Source organism: Vulpes lagopus, chromosome 3, assembly GCF_018345385.1.
Source record: "Vulpes lagopus strain Blue_001 chromosome 3, ASM1834538v1, whole genome shotgun sequence".
Lineage (NCBI taxonomy): Eukaryota > Metazoa > Chordata > Mammalia > Carnivora > Canidae > Vulpes > Vulpes lagopus.
In genome coordinates this window covers 119,663,599-119,682,536 of record NC_054826.1, presented here as the reverse complement: position 1 = coordinate 119,682,536, position 18,938 = coordinate 119,663,599, and the positions used below count along the sequence as shown (strand labels likewise).

At 45.5% G+C, this 18,938-nt stretch overlaps 1 protein-coding gene across 3 annotated transcripts in view; it reads left to right on the top strand.

The window, feature by feature from the left end:
* SNX29 (sorting nexin 29) overlaps positions 1 to 18,938 on the top strand; it is a 535,216-nt gene that overhangs the window by 206,873 nt on the left and 309,405 nt on the right. For 2 of the 3 annotated variants that reach the window (XM_041748280.1, XM_041748282.1), the window contains exon 14: positions 5,206 to 5,288. In XM_041748280.1, the coding sequence (XP_041604214.1) occupies positions 5,206 to 5,288 (83 nt within the window). The remainder of the gene's footprint in view (positions 1 to 5,205; positions 5,289 to 18,938) is intronic. The other variant, XM_041748281.1, reaches the window with a different exon arrangement.

The following is an 18,938-nucleotide window of genomic DNA, read 5'->3' as shown; positions in this document are numbered from 1 at the left end:
TGATCCCCTTCCTCCTCTTTCCATGCTCTTTTGTCACCCCCTCTAATGCAGTTCAGGAAGCACTTTAAAATACCTTCTCTGTATACCTTTATTTTATTTTAAAGCAAAGGTTCTCTGCCCCAGATTGTGGTCATGGTGCACCAGCTTTGTGGTTTGGGCCATGCCTGTGTGCTACCTGCATTATTCTCTCTTTAGTGTTCTTTCAGTCCACCTTTGAAAACCTTTGAACTTCTTTTGAAAAGATTCTTTATATCACAGCAATATTTGGAAAATCAGTTTTTAAAAAATCTACTAGAGGAATATCTCAGTTTTTTTTTTTTTTATATGTATAAAAGATTGGTATACCTCTAAAATGATCTTGGCAATGTACCGCATTTGGAAGATTCTGTTTTAGTTCATGCTGTTTCTCCTCTTTGGTGGAACTGTGAGGGAGTTAGGTCCCACTGCCATTGGGAGTGGAGAGAACTGGGTAAGTACTCGAGGGCAGTCAGGGAATGGGGGATTTCTCTGCAAGTTTATCTTTGTGAGGTTGGTTTCCCACTGCAGTTGCTTGGGCCATGACAGGGCTGGGTCTGCCTGACAGAAGCTTTACCCCTACTCCTCCTTGTTCTGTGGTTTGCTCATTGTGGACATTGTGATGGCTGATGATACCCCTCCTCCCCCAACCTCCCCCAACTACACCTCCTTATTTGAGGCAGATGGGTGAGTTAGAGCTGAAAGACCAGATCCTTGGAGAGGGCCTAGCATTGACAGGTGGATCACTGACTGGTCCGAAATGGGATGAGAAGCCCTCAGCTGCACCTGGAGCAGCAGTGACTACACTTGGGTGGACAGGGAAGAAGTGGTTGGACCCTTAGGACTTCCTAGTGTCTCGTGTCACCGGAAGGTCTGAGCGCAGGTGGTTCTTAGTAACAACAACATCCCAGCAAAAACAACAGATGTTTTTTTAGATGGCATGTCAGGGTTTGATATTAAATCAACTCTGTTGGTTATAAAAACAACTAGATATGGTAGGGCAATCTTCAGCTGAGCAGTATACACATCCTAGAACCAAAGAAGGGGAAAATCCTATGAAGTGGAGAAGAGGGAGTTGCTCTAAGGTATTAACGGACACGGTGGCAAATACCTATGCCTCCTTGATCTGAGCTCTCTGCCTCACAGGCTCACCATGCATCTGTTGTCAGTGTAGACAGGGTGGAGGTGCTTCCCCCCATATAGGTGAAGGGGTGGCCTGCTCCACAGTACTACCATCTTTCCTCTTGAGGATATTCTTTTTTAAAAAATTTTTTTAAATTTAATTTTATTTATTTATGATAGGCACACAGTGAGAGAGAGAGAGGCAGAGACATAGGCAGAGGGAGAAGCAGGCTCCATGCACCGGGAGCCTGACGTGGGATTCGATCCCGGGTCTCCAGGATCGCGCCCTGGGCCAAAGGCAGGCGCCAAACCGCTGCGCCACCCAGGGATCCCCTCTTGAGGATTTTCTTTAGTGATTTTGTCTGCAAACATAACTTCACTATAGAAGATTAGGGAATACAGCTGAGCAACCAAAAGAGAAAAAGGCTAAAAGTAATAGCCCTATGAGCTCATCGCTCAAAGGAGTCTGTTGGAATACTGCCTGCATGTCTAGCCGTCAGGGCTGTGTGGCACTCATGCTCCCTCTTGTGCATGCACATGTGGGGTGGGGTGTAGCAAAGAAGTGAGGCCCCCTGGCAGGAGACACCGTGCCTATGAACTGATGTGCCCAGAGCCCCTCTCAGGCTTTGGTCTTCCTTGCTCACCTTGGCCTTTACCTATTGAGGCTAGCCAGCTTGTGGTGGTGGGACCTGTGGTGGTTTGTAGGCCTTTGGAGGAATGAGTGAGCCTACACCATCCTCCCCACGTCTTTCACTCACTCAGAGCCTTTTCATAGTTAGGATTCATTTAGTTAACTAATCCATTCTATTGTCTCATGAGGTGCCAAACAAAAAGGCATTTTTAATTTGCTAATCATAATAGACCTGTGTAATAAGAATGATGGACTCTCTATGGCTTTTCTAGCTACAAATTAAAGTTCTGTTGGCTGGTTGCAAATTAGTTGTTCAGAGCCTGGGAATTATTTTCTTGGCTTGGTAATGTGCACTTTTTTTTTTAAATTTATTTTTGTTGGCAATCTCTGTACCCAGTGTGGAGCTTGAACTCATGACCCTGAGATCAAGAGTCACATACTCTTCTGATTGAGCCAGCCAGGTACTCTAGTAATGTGTTACGTTTTAAGAAAATTTTTTTGGTGGAGCAGGAGCTCTCTGGTTTTCATAATCACCTGCCACCTACTTCCTCTTTGTCCTGGTTTGCTCTGCTCCTTGGCCTAGTCTGTGTGACTCCAGTGGCCATTTAAGTTTGTATTCCATCTCAAGAGACACACTGTGGGGGAGGATGCTTAGAAGCATCAGTGAAAACAGTGGGCTATATGGAACTGTGTGCATGCATGCATGCGTACACGTGCACACACACATTATGCCCATAGGAAACTCTGGTTTTGCTCTTGCTCCATAGTTAGGTAGGCTGTAACCATTGGGGAGACTGGGCCAAGGGCATAGGATCTCTTGATACTATCTTTGCAACTTCATGTGAATCTAATTACTTGAAAAAAAAAAACAAAACCAAAAAAACCAAAAAGGGCCTCATACAGGTGTTTGAATTTCATCCGTAAACAGTTCCAGTGACCTGAAAGTTTTAACTTCCCACAAAAGGCAAAAAGTTCATTGGTACAAAATAGTCTGGGATGAATTTCTGGCTACCAGAGGTGCTCACCCAGTGGTTTGATGTACTCTGCAGTTTCCCATCAATTTGATGCATATCAGTTTATATTAAAAACTTCAGTTTTAATCTGTTGCATCTAATTTTTAAATAGGATTGTAAGACACTATTAAAAGATCCAACCCAGAAAAGCAGCCACTTGAAACCTTTCTGTGCTGGCTGCAGCGCAGCATAGGAACAGGGAAGCTAAGGATTGGCCTGTGTGCGGTGAGCAAATGAGAGCCCGTGCAGCAGACATTGACACGGTTCACCTGTCTGTCCGCCTAAATGAGCCTGCAGATTCCGCCACATGGAAGGTGCTCTGCCTCAAACCCTTGTTAAATGATGCCGTATAGAAATGCAGATCAATTGCTTTCCCTGGTCTTCAGGTCCTACGTGACTTGAATTCACATGTGGTGATGAGGAGGAGGTTGGAATGAGTGACAAGACTCTGCCGAGGCAATCCAAGAAAACAGGCTGGACAATCCACGTGTATCGGGGAACATTTCTCTCCCCAAAACCTTTCCAGGACTTGTAGTTGCTTAGCCTCAGACGTTTGCTATTCACATCACAGATGGAGAAAGTTGCAGACATCTTTATGAACATCCGTTAGAGGCTGTCTAGGAGGAGGGAGGGGGATATAACGGACTCCTCTGTGGCTTACTGTCTAGAGCTTCTGAGATGAACGTAGTGTTCTCAGGTGACACCTAAGTATATGGTAGAATCTGCAGTTGGTGATGTTTTTTTTCTGTCAAAAGTGCAGAAAAGCAAAATAGCAAACACAGGGCTGAGGTGTAATCAGATACTTGGAAAATAGTACTGATGATAGGAAGTCTGAAGCTTTTACCCTGAATAAGTGTGTGGCACACGCCCATGCCAAGGAATGGCATTTGCATCCATAAATGGATGGAGTTAGAAATGGCCTATGTGGTGAATTGTTAAAGGAGACAACCTATTTGCAGAAAAACTTAAAATACCTGGTTTTACAAAGTAAGCCATAGTTGAGTGTATAGGTGTTGAGTGTTGAGGAAGGCCTGAAATGTATATGCTGGATTTTCAGTTCTGGATACCATGAGGAAGGGGGGTGACTTGAGTGGTGAACAAAGGAAAAAAAGACTTTAAGCAAAAAAAAGAAAAGAGTGTGAAAAATGTTTCATCCAAGAGAAATAGATTAACTGCGTGCGTGTGCACGTGCATGCATACCTAGAGAGAAGTGTGATAGCATAGCTATGAAAATGTCACTGGGTTGATTTCAAGGTGTTCAGCTTTCAACTGACTTTTACATTCCTGCTGAAATGTGCTCTGATTGAGTATTTTACGGTGTGCATTTACATTTTTATATTTATAAAAAGAAACCTAGTCTTAAAGCTGTTTTCATATTGAGGAAATGTTCTCTGATGCTTAAAGGCACTCAGGCTCAAGACCTTTGGGTGGGAGGAGTACAATCAGAAAGTGTGGAAAAAGCAACTCTCTCTGGGGGCACTGATAAGATACCAAGTCCAAATCCCAAAGGAGACCGAGAAAAGCTCTTCTGGGCCTTGGGACAGAGCGACCTGGGCTTATGTCTTGGCAGTGAGCCTTGCTTATGACCTTGACCTTGGCCATGTGACCTTAGTCACAGACCTTATCTGTGCCTCAATTCCTCCTCTGTAAATTGAGGAGAATACTATTGGGTCATTGTGCCTAATACACGATAGGCATTTAAACATTTTCCTAATGAATTAAGAATGAATGAAGTCATGTAGGTAAAGTGTGAGCTGTGTGATACTCAGTAAATGGTAGTTTTCTCCTTCTGATCCTCATGTTCTTTTCCTTAGCCATGTACCTGGGGAGTGAATTTGGTAGAGTAGGGTCTCGATGGAGCCTGAGTTCTGTGTTGCATAATACAGAGTCTTGTATGGAGATGGGTGTGGACTAAGCTGCTGCTTCTCTTTATGACTCCATTTACTCACCTGTAAAATAGGTGTGATGAGATATTGGAAAGATTAATGAGATGACAAAGATTTCACGTGATGACTGGCAAATAATAAATGTTCAGTGCATTGTAGCAGTTAATAAAAAGTGATTTTCCCCAGGTCGAATACATGGTATTTAGGACGTGCTTCTGTTAACAGAATATCACCGAGTGCCTGATTCCGAACAGGCACCTAACAGCTTGACAGACTCAGATAATCCAAGCACAACTTATGTCTGTATCCTGACTTTGTGGGGACTGGAACCAGTTAGCACTTAATTTACAGTTTTTGCAGGCTTTTTGCGAATGTGCCCTTGCTAATGTCTCCTCCAACAACAATCTCTTATACAGAAAATGTATTAATATTTATATCATGAGCCCTATGTTATTTTTTTATACAGATTGCCCCCCCATTTATATCTAAATCTCCAGTTTTTAAAAATGTATTTTTTTTAACGTTCTTGTACCTGCAGAGAAAACGAGGTGCTCAAAGTCCAACTGAAGAAATACGTTGGAGCTGTCCAGATGCTGAAAAGAGAAGGTCAGACAGCTGAAGGTGAGGGGGAGACTGAGCCCGGTTGGGAAGGGGTCCAAGCTTTTGAATCTCAACAGCCTTTGTACCTGAAGTGTAGGAGACCCTCAAAGTGTGATGAGTGCTTACGCAGATGAATTAGAGAAACAGTGCCGATCAGGAATTTGGAAAACAAATTAGATGGAACATCCCATTGTGTATTCTTGCTAAATGCATAACTAATATTGTAAGACTTAATTGCTGGATCACTAGCAACAGTTGTATTAATTTGTGTACTTAGGCAGTTTTATGTCTGGGATCTTGAGGTACTTGCTAGGTAGAGAACCTTGCAACATGATAAAGTTCCATCAGGTCAGTGGTGAAGAACCAGAGCTGTGGAATTAGGCTGACCTGGTTTCAACCCCAGTTCTGGCTAAGCTTCTTCATCTCTATGTACCTTAGTTTCCTCATCTGTAAAATGGGGTCCCTACCTTATGAGGTAATTCCTCTAGATATCTCAGCATAATGCCTATTCTAGGGTAAGTACTGAATAAATTTTAGCTGTTAATATTAGTCAGAAATGCAGGTAAAAAAAAAAAAATCTCTTGACCAAGATTGCACCAAAGGAGGTGATACCGTATGCTGCTTCTCTCTGCATTTTGGCTACACTTTAACTGTCCTGAATCAACTCAAATATTTCTCCGGTCAGCTGGAAGAAAGGATATTTAACTTGGGCTGAAATGTCTTGCAGCCTTCAGCCAGTTTACCATTAAAAGGTTTCCTTAAACACAAATGAACTCTTGGAGTGTAGACATTTTATTTATTTATTTATTTTTTAGTGTAGACATTTTAACAAAGGGGTGGACCCTCCAGGCTTACAGGTCCTGGGAGTCAGCCTGACTTGCATTTGAATCCAGACTCACCCGGTATAACTTGATGTCTTGGAGTTATTTTGCCACCTATAAGTGGAAACATCCCTCCAACTCATGGAGATAGTTTTGGGGATTTCTGAAACAATGAACACGAAGTTTCCAGTATGGCACCTGTGGTCTGTAATTGGTGTTCAGTAAGTGGTTGTTATTTTTCTGTGTGCTAGAAGGAGACTGACTTGGAATCTGGATATGGTTTGCATAGGAATAACAGAAAGTCTTGAATTTTGTTTGAAGCTTTTGTGTTGATTATGGTCTCTGTTTGGCTTCAACATGTTGATGATTACTATTATGATTTTTATCACATGCTTTGCTTTGTTCATCATTAGTCTATAACTGTTACCAGTCTAGGGGTTATCATTGCAGAATTAATAATGTCTTCCTGTGGGCTCTTCACTTTTCAAACAGATGTTGCTATTATGGCTCTGAATTTATTTGACCATGTGTTCTGTGGATGTTGGTCTTTTGACTTTCACTCCCCATCTTCGTTTCCCCAGCACCTCGCTTTTGTAGTTGCTCGTTCCATCCATGATGCATTTTGAGTGAGTGGTATTTATCTACCCTTCCCCTTTCCAGGCAGCTTCACCTCTGTTTCCTTTGGACTTTGTCACCCTGTGAAGAGTAGATATTTTTCCTCTGTTCTATTGTAATTTTTAATTTTTTTGGTTTTTCTTTCTTGTATTTTAGAAAGTTCATTATTAGAGGCTTATGGGAATTTAAGGGTTTTGTATGTGTATCGAGGGTGTAAATAAAGTCAGGTCATTTTCTTCCAAATCCTGAGTTCTTTGCCTTCCAAAGTTCTTGAACTATAGTGTGCAGAGGGCATTACCTGGGGGAACTTATTAAATATGCCTCTTTCCAGGGGGAGAAGAATGCTGTTTTTGTCATGAGTGGTTTCATCTAGGATGGGCCCCACATTGGCATGTCTAGATAATGTGATTCTAATGCACATGACTCATGGACTATACCCGACTGCCTTTTGAGAAATCTGTGCCCTGCCTGCTCAGAACTAGGAATCGGTGCGGTAAGAAGATTAAACCTAGGAAGAAAGAAGCATTTCTGGGCTTGTGATTTAAAACCTTGACTTTATAAAACACATGGTGGAATGTGAGCATCATTGGAGTCCTTCCTCCGGCACTCGAGTACACAGAACCCACAGTGTACAGAATGGTTTCCTTTACCATTGCCGGTCCTTAGGCACAGCCTGGATGCCCTGAGCCAAAGTTGAGTATGTGCCTTCAGGATGTTGAGATGGCCCTTGAGTGGATCAGTAGAGACCGTGTGGCTTGTCTTGTACTCTGTGTGACAGCAGTCCTTACTGCTGTTCATTATTGTGAAATGTAAGACCATCTGCCTTCTCTGCAGGTCATTGGTCAGTGAAAGGTTTTTATGAAAGTCCTCTAGGGTGGGCGTGCACAGGTCAGTGCTCTGTTGTGGTGCCTTAAGCCATTTAGTTCATGCCTCTCACTCAGAAATCCTAGTGAGCACCTGTAATGTGCCAGGCACCAGGAAGCAGCCTTATTAAAAGGTGTGCTTTCAAAGAGCTTTGACCTAATTTTCAAGTGACGCCCTCTATTGGTCAAGTGAATCGAGGCTTCGTCCTCAACCCCAGCTAGTTGCTGACTCATGTTCAAATACAGTGTGTGCCCTTGTCAGGCTATAGTAGCTCGGGGTGTCTCAGCCAGGCTAGGATGGCTTGGGGTGTCTGAGGAGTTGAAAGAGTAGGGGCAGGGAGAGGTGGGAGGGGGAGAGAGTCCTTCCTGATCTCTGATTCCCTTGGGGTTATGGGTGGATGTAGAGATATACCAGCTTCCCATATTCTAGGTGGGAGTTTGGAATGCATTTTCCACAGTTATAAGCCTTTTAGTTTGAGGACCGAAAGATTCTCTTTATCTTTTGGCAACAACTTATTTATGAAGTTGTTATTCCCCTCATCAGTAGGGGAAAAGAGTTGAGAAATCATTCTAAGCCCCAAATACTCAGGGTTGAATAGATTGCTTAGGGCTGTGTTGGGACCCCCAGCTTCATTGTTGTGGAAAAATGCCTCCAAGATTTAAAACAACAACAACAAAAAACATTTAAAACGGGCCCTTAGAATAGATTGTTGACAACCTTTAATTTTGTAGATTTCAGATTCCTATTGTCTCCCTTTTTTAAAAGAACGGTTCCCTCTAAAATAAATGAAGATTTCATCAGTAAAAATGGATTTAGGATTTTGGGTGACCTCAATATTAACTGAAGCAATTTTTTCTCCTTAATATGGTCCAGGAGTGTGAGGTTGGGTTATTCACCACTTGAGTGCTAGTTTTCCTTCCTGAGACCTGATTTCCCAAAAGCTTATGCCTTCACTTGAATTTTTGGATCTCTTTCATCCTGACGTGGATTGTCTGCTCTCCTTCCAGCTTTAGAGCTGTGTCCACAGTGAACTGGCCTGACAGTTAAGCTTGCAGTGTGACTCCTATTGGATGCTTAATCAGTTCTGTTAAGGAATTCAGACATTTCTCCAGTGCAGGGGAGTTTCACTTATAGAGAGAGAGCAGGAGATGGCTCTCCAGGCTCCGGTTTTCATCTATGAATTCACTGAAGTATGAAACCTAGTATGTCAAGTTGGCTTCTTGCCTGGAGAAGGCCTTCTGGCAGCTCACTGAGGGACCTGAGGAGCGGCGAACCCCCTCAGATACCTGCTGGGTTTTGTCGACAAGATGGCTCATTCTCAAGAAGGATGGACTCACATTAGCCAAGCATGCAGAGGATGATGTGTAGTCAGAAGAGGAGTTCATCCATTCGTAGTGAGTAAACCAGAAGCCCAAATCTGATGCTCAGGCACATCGTTCCTTTTGAGTCTCCTCTGATGGTGGCTTGTGGAGTCAGAAAGGGGGTAACTAGTTGGGTGCTTCTTTAGTGTCTTGATGGGACCCAGACAAGCCCTTACTTGTAGAGATGCTGTCACCTACTGGCTCTTTACATGGTCCTTTTTGGTTGGGGGGTGGGGCTTTTGGTTTAACAGGGTCCTGTGCTGATTCTGTCAGATGATAGTTGATGGTGAGAGAGAGAATGTGCATGTGCAGCTCTTCTGTAAGAGAGATATTTTGTACTTGCCTCACAACCGGTGGTCGACAGATAATTTTGTTTCCATTAGAGATAATAATTAATCCTGGCTCTTCCTCTTTCCTCTAATCCTGGCTCTTCCTCTTTCCTCTCTAGTTCCCTGTAAGACCTAGACACAGGACTCTCTAGGAAACTCCAGCTTGAGTAGCTGTGGTCACCATCCCTCACACACTGCCACCCAGGTGTAGACCCAGGGACTCTCCTGGTGAGTTGAGTGTCGAGTCTGCAGAATTATTTCTCACCCAACAGGGACCAAGAGGGAAGAATGCCCGTGGGGGTTGGTAGGTGACTTTTTAATCAGCTCCACACAATTGAGAATCTCCCCAACCAGCCCTTGAGGTATGGGGAGCGAGGGTGAGAGCATTTGGCTGGAAGAAGTCTCCATGCGGAAGCACAGCTCCAGGATGGAGGCCCTCTGCTGAGAGCTGTGAGGAATGCCACTGGGGAGAGGTGTCCTGAGGGAGATCCGGGCAGGACTGGTCCAGGAGCATGGCTGTGGTATGGATTTAAGGCTCCTCCTCCCTTGCATCGACCACATGGAGAAAGAAGGATGGCTTATTCTATCAGGGCCCCTGTGTCTTTGTCCAAGGTGTCACTTCATCCTGCACATGGGGCCCTGGGCATGGCCCATGAACAAGATGCTCACGGTCTCAACATTGGGGAAACCCAGCATGCCACATGGTCCTAGCATCTCACCATGGCCTTGGGTGGATGGATAACTTCTGTGTAAGGACACTGAGGACTCCCATGCACAACTGATGGGGCCATATGACCATTCTGTGACTCTGTTTCTTCCTCTTTAAAATGGGAATTGCAGTAATGACTTCCTCACGGGGTTTTGGGTAAGATGGAGGTGGGTTAGTATGTGTAAAGCACTTAGTATCTTGCTGACATGAGCCAGTCAGTACATTCTGGCCACTGATCCTATAGTCACTACCTCTACCTCTCTCAGCCCTTTTGTATGGTCCTAAAATTAGAATGAAAATAGTATGTACTTCATGGACTTTTGTGAGGATAAATAGTAATTAAATGAGGTAGTTGGGAGAACATGCTCGTGTCCAAGTCTGGGATGTAGAAGTTACTGTGGTAGACAGGAGGATGGCCCTCAAGAATGTCCATGTCCTGATGCCTAGGACCTGTGAATATACTGCCTTACGTGGCAAAAGGGACTATCCAGATGGGAGTTAAGGATTGTGATAAGGGGAGATGATCCTGCTTTATCCGGATGCCCCCAGTGTAATCAAGAGGGTCCTTAGAGAAGGGAGGAGGAGGGTCAGGGGGGGTGAAGATGTGACAACAGAAGCAGCAGTAGCTGGAATACAGGGCCCCAAGTCAAGGAGTGTGGGCATCCTCCAGAAACTGGAAAAGATTGGGAACTGGCTTCTCCCCTAGAAGGAGCACAGCCCTACTGATGGCCTGAGTATAGCCTGTGAGACATTTGAGACTTCAGGCCTCCCAAGCTCTAAGGTAGTAAACTTCAGTTGCTATAAGCCGCCAAGTTTGTGATTGTTAGAGCAGCCATAGGAAATGAACACTGGTTGTGAGGTGTACTGAGGTATTAACTTGACCCCCCATGGGCATAGGGACCATCGTCATCAATGTCTTACTCAGCTTGTAGTGGGAAGTTGAGGTTTTGAAAGTTGGGTTTTTGGTCAGCGGTCCCCTGGTGGACAAAATGGGACCTGAGAGGGGATCTGTGGCCTTTGACTGGCAGCACACATGGGGCAGGAAAGCCCACTGTCCCTGGCCTGTGCCTATGCATGGCATGCTTGTCTAGCCAAGCAAGGGAAGCCCTTGCCCCAGGTACACACTTGCCCCACTCTGGGGTTGCTGTGTCAGCTCTTGTGATTGCTGTCCCTGCCTGCTCCAGACACTGGAGGTGAAGCCTCCACACCGTACATTCGGGACCTTGCTTGTCCCATGGACCCTTGGTTTTACCCTTTGGGTGTGGTCAGTGGTTGTGTGTGCAGCTGATGAGGCTAGTTTCTCAGTGTCCCACAGGAGGATGTTCTCACCATGCCTGCTGCTCAGCAGAACCTTGCTTGGTGTTAGCTTTCTTTTGGGTTTGTCCGAGGAGCATTTACTTGTGAATTGGAGCTGGCTTTCCAGACTGTGGAAGAGAGATGGTCCTGCCTGCCAGAAGCATGGTTCTTTCCTGTTGGACTGGGAAGGCTGGGGCCGCTGTAGCTCTCGTGTCCACGTGAGGCTTTCACACAGATGGAGGGGCTGAGCCAGGTGGCTGAGAGGAGCTGGGATCACAGCTGAGCTGTGATTGTATCCTTTGAGCCCCTGAATCCAGCCGTGCTTGACAGGACAGTCTAGCCCTGAGCTTTGTGTTAATAAGAGCAATAATTCCACCAATCTCCCCTGCCTGTCCTCAAGTTTGAGTTCAGTTTCTGTAGTTCATAGGCTCGTGGCAAACTATCAGCTCTTTACTGGAAATGGAGTCCATCATGTGCTTGTGAGGGGCTCTTATTTCTTGGAGTCTGTCTTTCTAGATGATAGTGTCTGGCGCATCATGAGGCTCTTGCTCCCGCCTTCCCCTCATTAGGTACTTTCCTCTGTCCTTTTGCCTTGGCCACCATATCTTATTCCCTAGTGATGGATTTAAGGCTGCATGTTCTTGTCGGTAGCTCAGTTTAATTAATCTGTCGTGAGTTCAGGGACAGAGAAGAAATGGCCTATTGCTGGTGGCAATCAGAGTAATTGGCGGCGAGGCAGGAGGTACAGTGGGAGGAACTTGACAGATGAGGGAGGCATGGGAGCAATTTAAAAAGTTTACTCTAAGAAACAGAAGTTAAAAAAAAAAAAAAAAAAAAAAAGGAAGTCCTCAACCTCCCTGATATGTTGTGTCTCTGCCTGCAGGTGGCCTGCTCACAGATTCCCTGTTCAGTGCTCGTGCTTCATGTTCTCACCGGGCTTCTGTTTCCCTGGGCTCGCAGGAGATAGGGCAGGGCAGTTGAGACCCTTTGATTCTGTGGAGGTGGATGGCCACGGGTGAGGGGATTCCTGGAGCCTGCACGCATGTGGGGCATAACTTTGTATCTTGCAGTCTAAACTGTCGCGGGTTTGGGCCATCTCCACTTGGGTGGCCTCGCATTCCTGCCCCGGGTGTGCACAGATGTCTTGGTCTGAGGCAGGCTTCTTGGGTTTCTAGTAAAGCTAGTTCCTGACTCTGTGCATGTCCTCCTGTCTGGTTGCAGTTGGATAAACGTGAAGCCTCATGGAAACATACGTCAGATTCCATCACTCTGCTCCAGATCTTCTGATGATGGCCTCCAGTGTTGGCTGTGGTCTGGCTCTTTTCATGTTCCAGCCCTGCCTCCTCCTGCCCTGCTCCCCCCTTGCGCTCTCCTGCAGCCACCCTGGCCATCAGGCTCTTCCTCAGATGCACCAGCCTTGTTCCTGCCTCAGTGCCTCTGCAGGTGTCCCTCTGCTGGAATGTTCTTTCCCTGTGTCTCCACGGCTGATCCCACGGTGGCAGGCAGGTCTCTGTTTCAGCAGTCAGCTCCTCTGCCACGTTGTGTCTTCTCACTTGCCTTTTATTGTGTTACTTAATCTTCATCACAGGGCTTACTGGTACCTCGGACCATCTTGGTGGTTCATCCCCTTCTCTGTTTGCTGTCTGTACTATGGGACCTTGCCTGTTTTTTTTCTCGGCTGTGGTCAAAGTGCCGTGAGCAGAGCTTGACCCACAAATGTTCAGAATGTGAAGAATAAAAATTTCAGAGCTGTTGGGAACCCGGCCTTCTGGCAAGTAGGTGATGGAAGACCTAAGGTAGCTCCAGACAGTGCAGCCGTGGGCGAGTTGATGGGTCTTCATTCCAGGGCCACACCAGCAATGTGCTGGACCCCATATAACCCTTCTTAGGCTCGTGCCTTGAATCAGAGTCTTCTCATCATGCATAGTTTTGTATTTTGTAACCACAGTTTGCATATGACTTCGACTCTCCTATGGTTTCATCATTCAGAGCTCTTGATTACAAGAGTCATAAAATCCAATTTTATCTGGCCTAAAAAAAAAAAAAAAGTTTAACAGTGCCTGTCTTCAAGGATGTCTTGATCCAGGGATTCAAACAATAACAGGAGTCCCTCCCTAACCCCCGTGTTTCTTAAGTCTGTGGTGTCCCCCCCCCCTTTCTTTTCTCTCCGCAGAGTTGGCAGTGTATACTGGTATTGGTTTAACCGCCAGGCCTCTGAGGGAGAAGGGCATGATTTCGGGTGCTCATTGATTTTCATAGTGTAAATGCTCCCACTGGCTGATTCCTGGCTGCCAGCCCTGTGTCCCTGAGGGCTGTGTTGGGAGGGATACACCGGACTCCTGTGAACTGTTGTACCCCAGCCACTGTGCCCCACTGGGTGCCTGCTCTCTTCTCAATCAGGCGTTCTCATGCTGGCAAGAGGCTGTCTGAAACTCTAGGTTGAATCTTCTCAGCAGGGGCACCTGGGTGGCTCAGTCGCTTGAGTGTCTGCCTTTGGCTCAGGTCATGATCTCAAAGTCCCAGGATTGAGCCCCGTATTGGGCTCCCTGCTCATGGGGGAGTCCATTGCTCTCTCTGCACATCTCCTTCCCCATGCTCGTGCTCTCAAAACAAAACAAAAACAACTCAGCAAACCAGAAGAGCACACTTCTCTTTCCCACCAGCTTCCTTATGTATAGCTCTACCCTCTTCCCCCACTTAGAGCAGAGCTGGGGTTCTTAGTCCTGGCTCTGCATTGGATCACCCGGGGAGTTGGAAAACCTCCCATGCTTGGCCACTGGGAACCACTGCCTTGGAGGATACTTCTTTCAAATTAATGAAGTTCAAGGCCAGCGGTATGCTACAAATGTGCCAACAGTCTGATTCCTGGCCAGCAGGAGATGTCTGAGATCAATCGAGGTTATGTCTTTCATCTTCGATCCAGGTTTGGTCTCAGAACCTGTCTCCACATAAGTTCCACCAATTAAGAAGACAGTGTGTGTGGGTGCAGTGGAAGGTGTTCACCACTGTCAAGTTAAATCCGTACTTGTACCCACCCTTGCCCCCCTTCAGGGATCCATGGTGGGTTTCAAGCACATCTTTCTCTAGCTTTTTCCTTCCTCTGCAAGCTTGGCTCTTCTCCATTGTGTCTAGTATGTTCTCTCTCTGGGCACTGCTCACGAGGCTTCAGTGCAGTTTTGCCATGTGTCCCCATCCTGACCAGTTCCTGATCCCTTCTCTTTGCTCATCCAGTTTCCTCTTCTGGAGGTGTCATTTCCCTTCTCCTTGTTCAGGCCAGACGTTACATTTATTGTAAGAGCCAGCTCTTCTCCTGTCATCATAAAGAAATGTAATCCCACTGATCTTTGAGTTTGCTAAACTCCTGTTTCACTTAGCAGCAGCCAAGGTCTGGCATATGATTGCTCACTCTGGTGAGTGTGTAATCCTATCTTTCAGGTATGTAGTCTCTCTGACTACACGGAGGATCATCTGAGACTTAGAGACTTAATTTTGTTTTTCTGTGTGTTGACCAAGTGGATGATAGATAGGTAATAAAACTTGCCAGATTGCATCCAAGTAATCTTAGCAGTGATTTTAGAGTACTAGGCAAGTTGGTATAGATGAGAACAGCTTATCTGAGAAAGAAGAAAGTTTGGGGAAGCGATGGTACTTAATAAAGAGGAAGAGAAGAATTGTTCTCACTACTTCTAGGACTGACCCACACTGCTCTGCCCATAGCCCATGGGTGGTCCCACCTAGATGGGGGTCTGGGAAGTGTCCTTTCTGGCTGGGTGGCTCCTTCCCAGTAGGAGTTCTGTACAAAGGAATGGGAGAATAGGGACTGTACCAGTCATGCTAGGTACTCACTTTGATGCATGTGGTGTCTGTCTTTGAAACCAGTTACATGGCTTCTTAGGAAGAGACCTCATACCCAATATGCTTATTTTGGGGCTTGCGCTCTTTAGAATCTTAGAAGGAATGCTTGGTAATTTGTAAGGGTCTGCAGTAGAAAAAGTGTCCAGGGGCGCCTGGGTGGCTCAGTCGGTGAAGCCCCTGCCTTCAACTCAGGTCATGATCCCAGGGTTCTGCTCAGCGGGGAGCCTCCTTCTCCCTCCCCCTGCTTATACTTTCTCACTTGTGTGTGCATGCTCTCTCTCAAATCTTAAAGTGTCCAAGAATGTGGAAAAGATGTGTCTGTAAGAAGTACTGATTCCTTTATTAGTCATTAATTGGGATGAAGAGACCATGTTGTACTACCCTTTGTTGAAAGATGTTTCTGGGGTCCCCTGCACATCTTGACTTGTGGACAGTAAGAAAGGGTGCCCTTGGATTCACTCAGAAGTCATTAATTGAACACTGCCCATGTGCCAGGCATAGTTCTGGGAGTACTTGAGTGAATGATAGGTACAAGCACTACCCTTGAACTGATAGTTTATTTTAGGGGAGATGGACAGTAAGAAGGCAGACAAATAGATCATTATAAGTGATTCTCTAGGAATTGCCTAGAGAAATCTTTGGTTGACAGTGGGGAGAAAAGGTCCTGTCCATTGGGTACCTGAAAGGTGCTAGACCCTTTGCCAGGTTCTTAACTACAGCGTCTCTGTGAGGTTGGTGCTGTTGTCATTGCCATTCCATAGATGTGGAGACACCAAGGCTCTGAGAGATGGATGTGCTCCAGGTCACCATATTAGGAGTCTCCAGAGAAACTGATCATACACACCCACTTATGTAAGCACATGTGTATGTGTGTGTGTGTGTGTGTGTGTGTGTATATGTTGTATACGAACGTGTAGAGATGTGTACATGTGTATATATATATATACACCTGTGTACACGTACTTGCCTATATGTCCATCTTTATCTGTCTAGATTGGATTGATTGATTTTAAGGAATTGGCTCATGCTATTGTAGAGGCTGGAAACACAAAAATCTGCAGAGTAGGCTGGCAGGCTGGAGATCCAGGGAGGAGCTGACGAGTCTCAGGCTATCTGGAAGCAGGATTCCTTCTGGGGAGCTCAGCATTTTTTCTTAAGGTCTTCAGCTTAAGGTCTACTCCCCTTCCATTGATTGAATGAGGTGCACCTACATTATGGAGAGGAATTTGCTTCACTCAAAGTTGGTTAAAATCTCCTCTTAAAAAAACAAAAAACAAACCCTTCATAGTAGTATTTAGATGAGTGGTTGGCCAAGTACTTGGGTGCCATGGCCTGGGCACGTGGACATGTGAAATGAATCCGGACAGTCCTCTGCCTAGAAAGAGCCAAGCCAAGGTTCTGGCCCAGTCTAGGCTGAGTGCATGCTTTTCCCCGGTGCTCCTCTACCTCTATTCTCCCAGCAGTGTCCTAGCTGGTAAGATCTGTTGCATCGCCCTGGGCCCCAATGATGGTGTGTAGCTTCTGCTCAGGAGCTGCCTGCCTGTGTGGGACTGCCCAGGGCACGATGGCTCAGCTGGTAACATCCACCCCTTAACTGTATCCAGGGAAAGATCCACTCCCTTCTCCTCTTCTCCCTGGATGACTGGATGATGGTGTGCCGTCAGCCACGTGGAGAACTGGCAGTTAGACTCGGGGGAGAAACCACTTCTTGGGAGTGGTGGAGACCAGGCAGGCTACTGGCATTTCACAAAGGCTCCTTCTTCCACAGTGAAAGGAGAGGAGGAGGTGCAGGTGCAGGGAGGGAGGCACCATAGTACATGGAGGTGAAGGCTGGCTCAGGTTCTGCAGCTGGTAGGATCTGGGTTGAATCTCTGTGCTCTTTGACTAGTTCCATATTCTTTTTTTTTTTTTTTTTAAGTTCCATATTCTTGGAATGAGTTCTTAACTCAGAGCTTTGGTGTGCTCATTTGAAGAGCAGAGATGATAATTTGATTTGATAAAGCATTTGAAGTTTCAGGGAGATGACATATGTAAAGTACCAGGCAACTCTTGATGTTATTTTGGATTGGAGATGCATTTTGGAGGGCGTCTAGGCTATAGAAGGTCAAGGCACATTAGCAGAACACCTGTACACTAATTTCTGAAAGTGGGTAATTGTGGTAATCATAGAGTGAATCTCCTTGAAAGCTTTGCATTCCTGGTAAAACATTTGTGTGATTGGCTAGTTTACCGACCTTTAAATATCTGAACTGGTAGCTCAGTACCTGGCCCCCTATACAGTGCTCAGTACAGCAGCACCCAGGGAGCCATTCCTGGCCCAAACTCTGACACACACACACACACACACACACACACACACACACACACACATTTTTTTTAAAAATGAGAACTTACTTGAAAAGTCTGGGGAGTAAGGTACCTAATACCCAATGTATTCACCATTCAGATTTAACATATAGTTTTCCAGACTTATTTTGGATCAGTAAAAAGAATTAAGCTTTAAGTGTCATCTAGAATGTCCTCACTGATGACATCCATGTGTTTCCAGATGTACGCTGGTGGCTCAGCATGGGTGGAATGCCCCTCTTAAGCTATTCCAGAGGCTTTAAGGGGGGAGGGTTAGAACTTGGATGGCCCAAGCCAGGCTCCTCATGTGCCCATACCTAGAAGGGAGTAAGGTGTGAGCAGCTCCACCAAATACACTGGATTGAGAACAGGAAGGGGCAACACCCTTGAAAATAAGGGTGGGTCCTGATAAAGAGAGGATGTTGGGGAGGAAAAAAACAGATAGCCATGCAGCTGGAGTGACATGGGAAATGTAGCATCTCCAAAAGTTTTACTTAGGAGGGGTTTGGTGGTTTTATTGGGTAGGGGTTTGGAGATGTTGTTTTGATGCTGTATCTACATAACATGCACTCTGTTTTCGCTGAATTGGTATGTTCATTTGGGCTAGTCTATCAGGTAAACTAGGTTTGGGTGCATAAAAAAAAAAAAAAACCTCAACAATGACTTCCACACGATTTTTCTCTTATCTAACATGAATCTGGAAATTGCCTTGTTTCGGGCTAGTGTGATGCTTATAAAAGATCATCAGGAATTCGGGCTGCTTTTTTGCTTTTGCTCAACCATCTTCAGTACATGGCTTTTTATCTTCTTGATTGCCTCATGGTACCCAGATGGTGGTGGTGTTCCAGCCATTACATCTATATTTCAGGCAGGTAGAAGCAGGAAGTGGGGAAGGACAGAGCAGGCACTTCACAGCTGAATTCTATGAGGATTTAAAGCTTTAAGGATAATCTATCTTTTTTTTTTTTTTGAGATCTTCCTTGAGTGTCCTATTTTATTTTATTTTTTTTAACACATTAAAATGGAATTTTATTTTATTTTTATTTTTTTGCTAATCATTTAAAATTTTATTTTTTTTAATTAATTTTTATTGGTGTTCAATTTACCAACATACAGAAAAACACCCAGTGCTCATCCCGTCAAGTGTCCACCTCAGTGCCCGTCACCCATTCCCCTCCAACACCCACCCTCCTCCCCTTCCACCACCCCTAGTTAGGATAATCTATCTTTAAGGAGCTTTTCAGGCCCCCCAACATGACTTCGACTTACAGCTCTTCGGCTCCCTAATTGAAAGGAAGATTGGGAAATGTGATTGTTTAATTGGCATAAAAAGGAGGGGTAATTGATATTGGGTAGACAGCTGTCTGTCCTCAAGTGGCTTTGGGGAGGGTGGAAACTATGGGGGGGGGGCTGCCAAAGCTCCTCCCACTCCTCAGACCAGCCCTTTGTGCCTTCACTATTGAGAATAGCTTCAT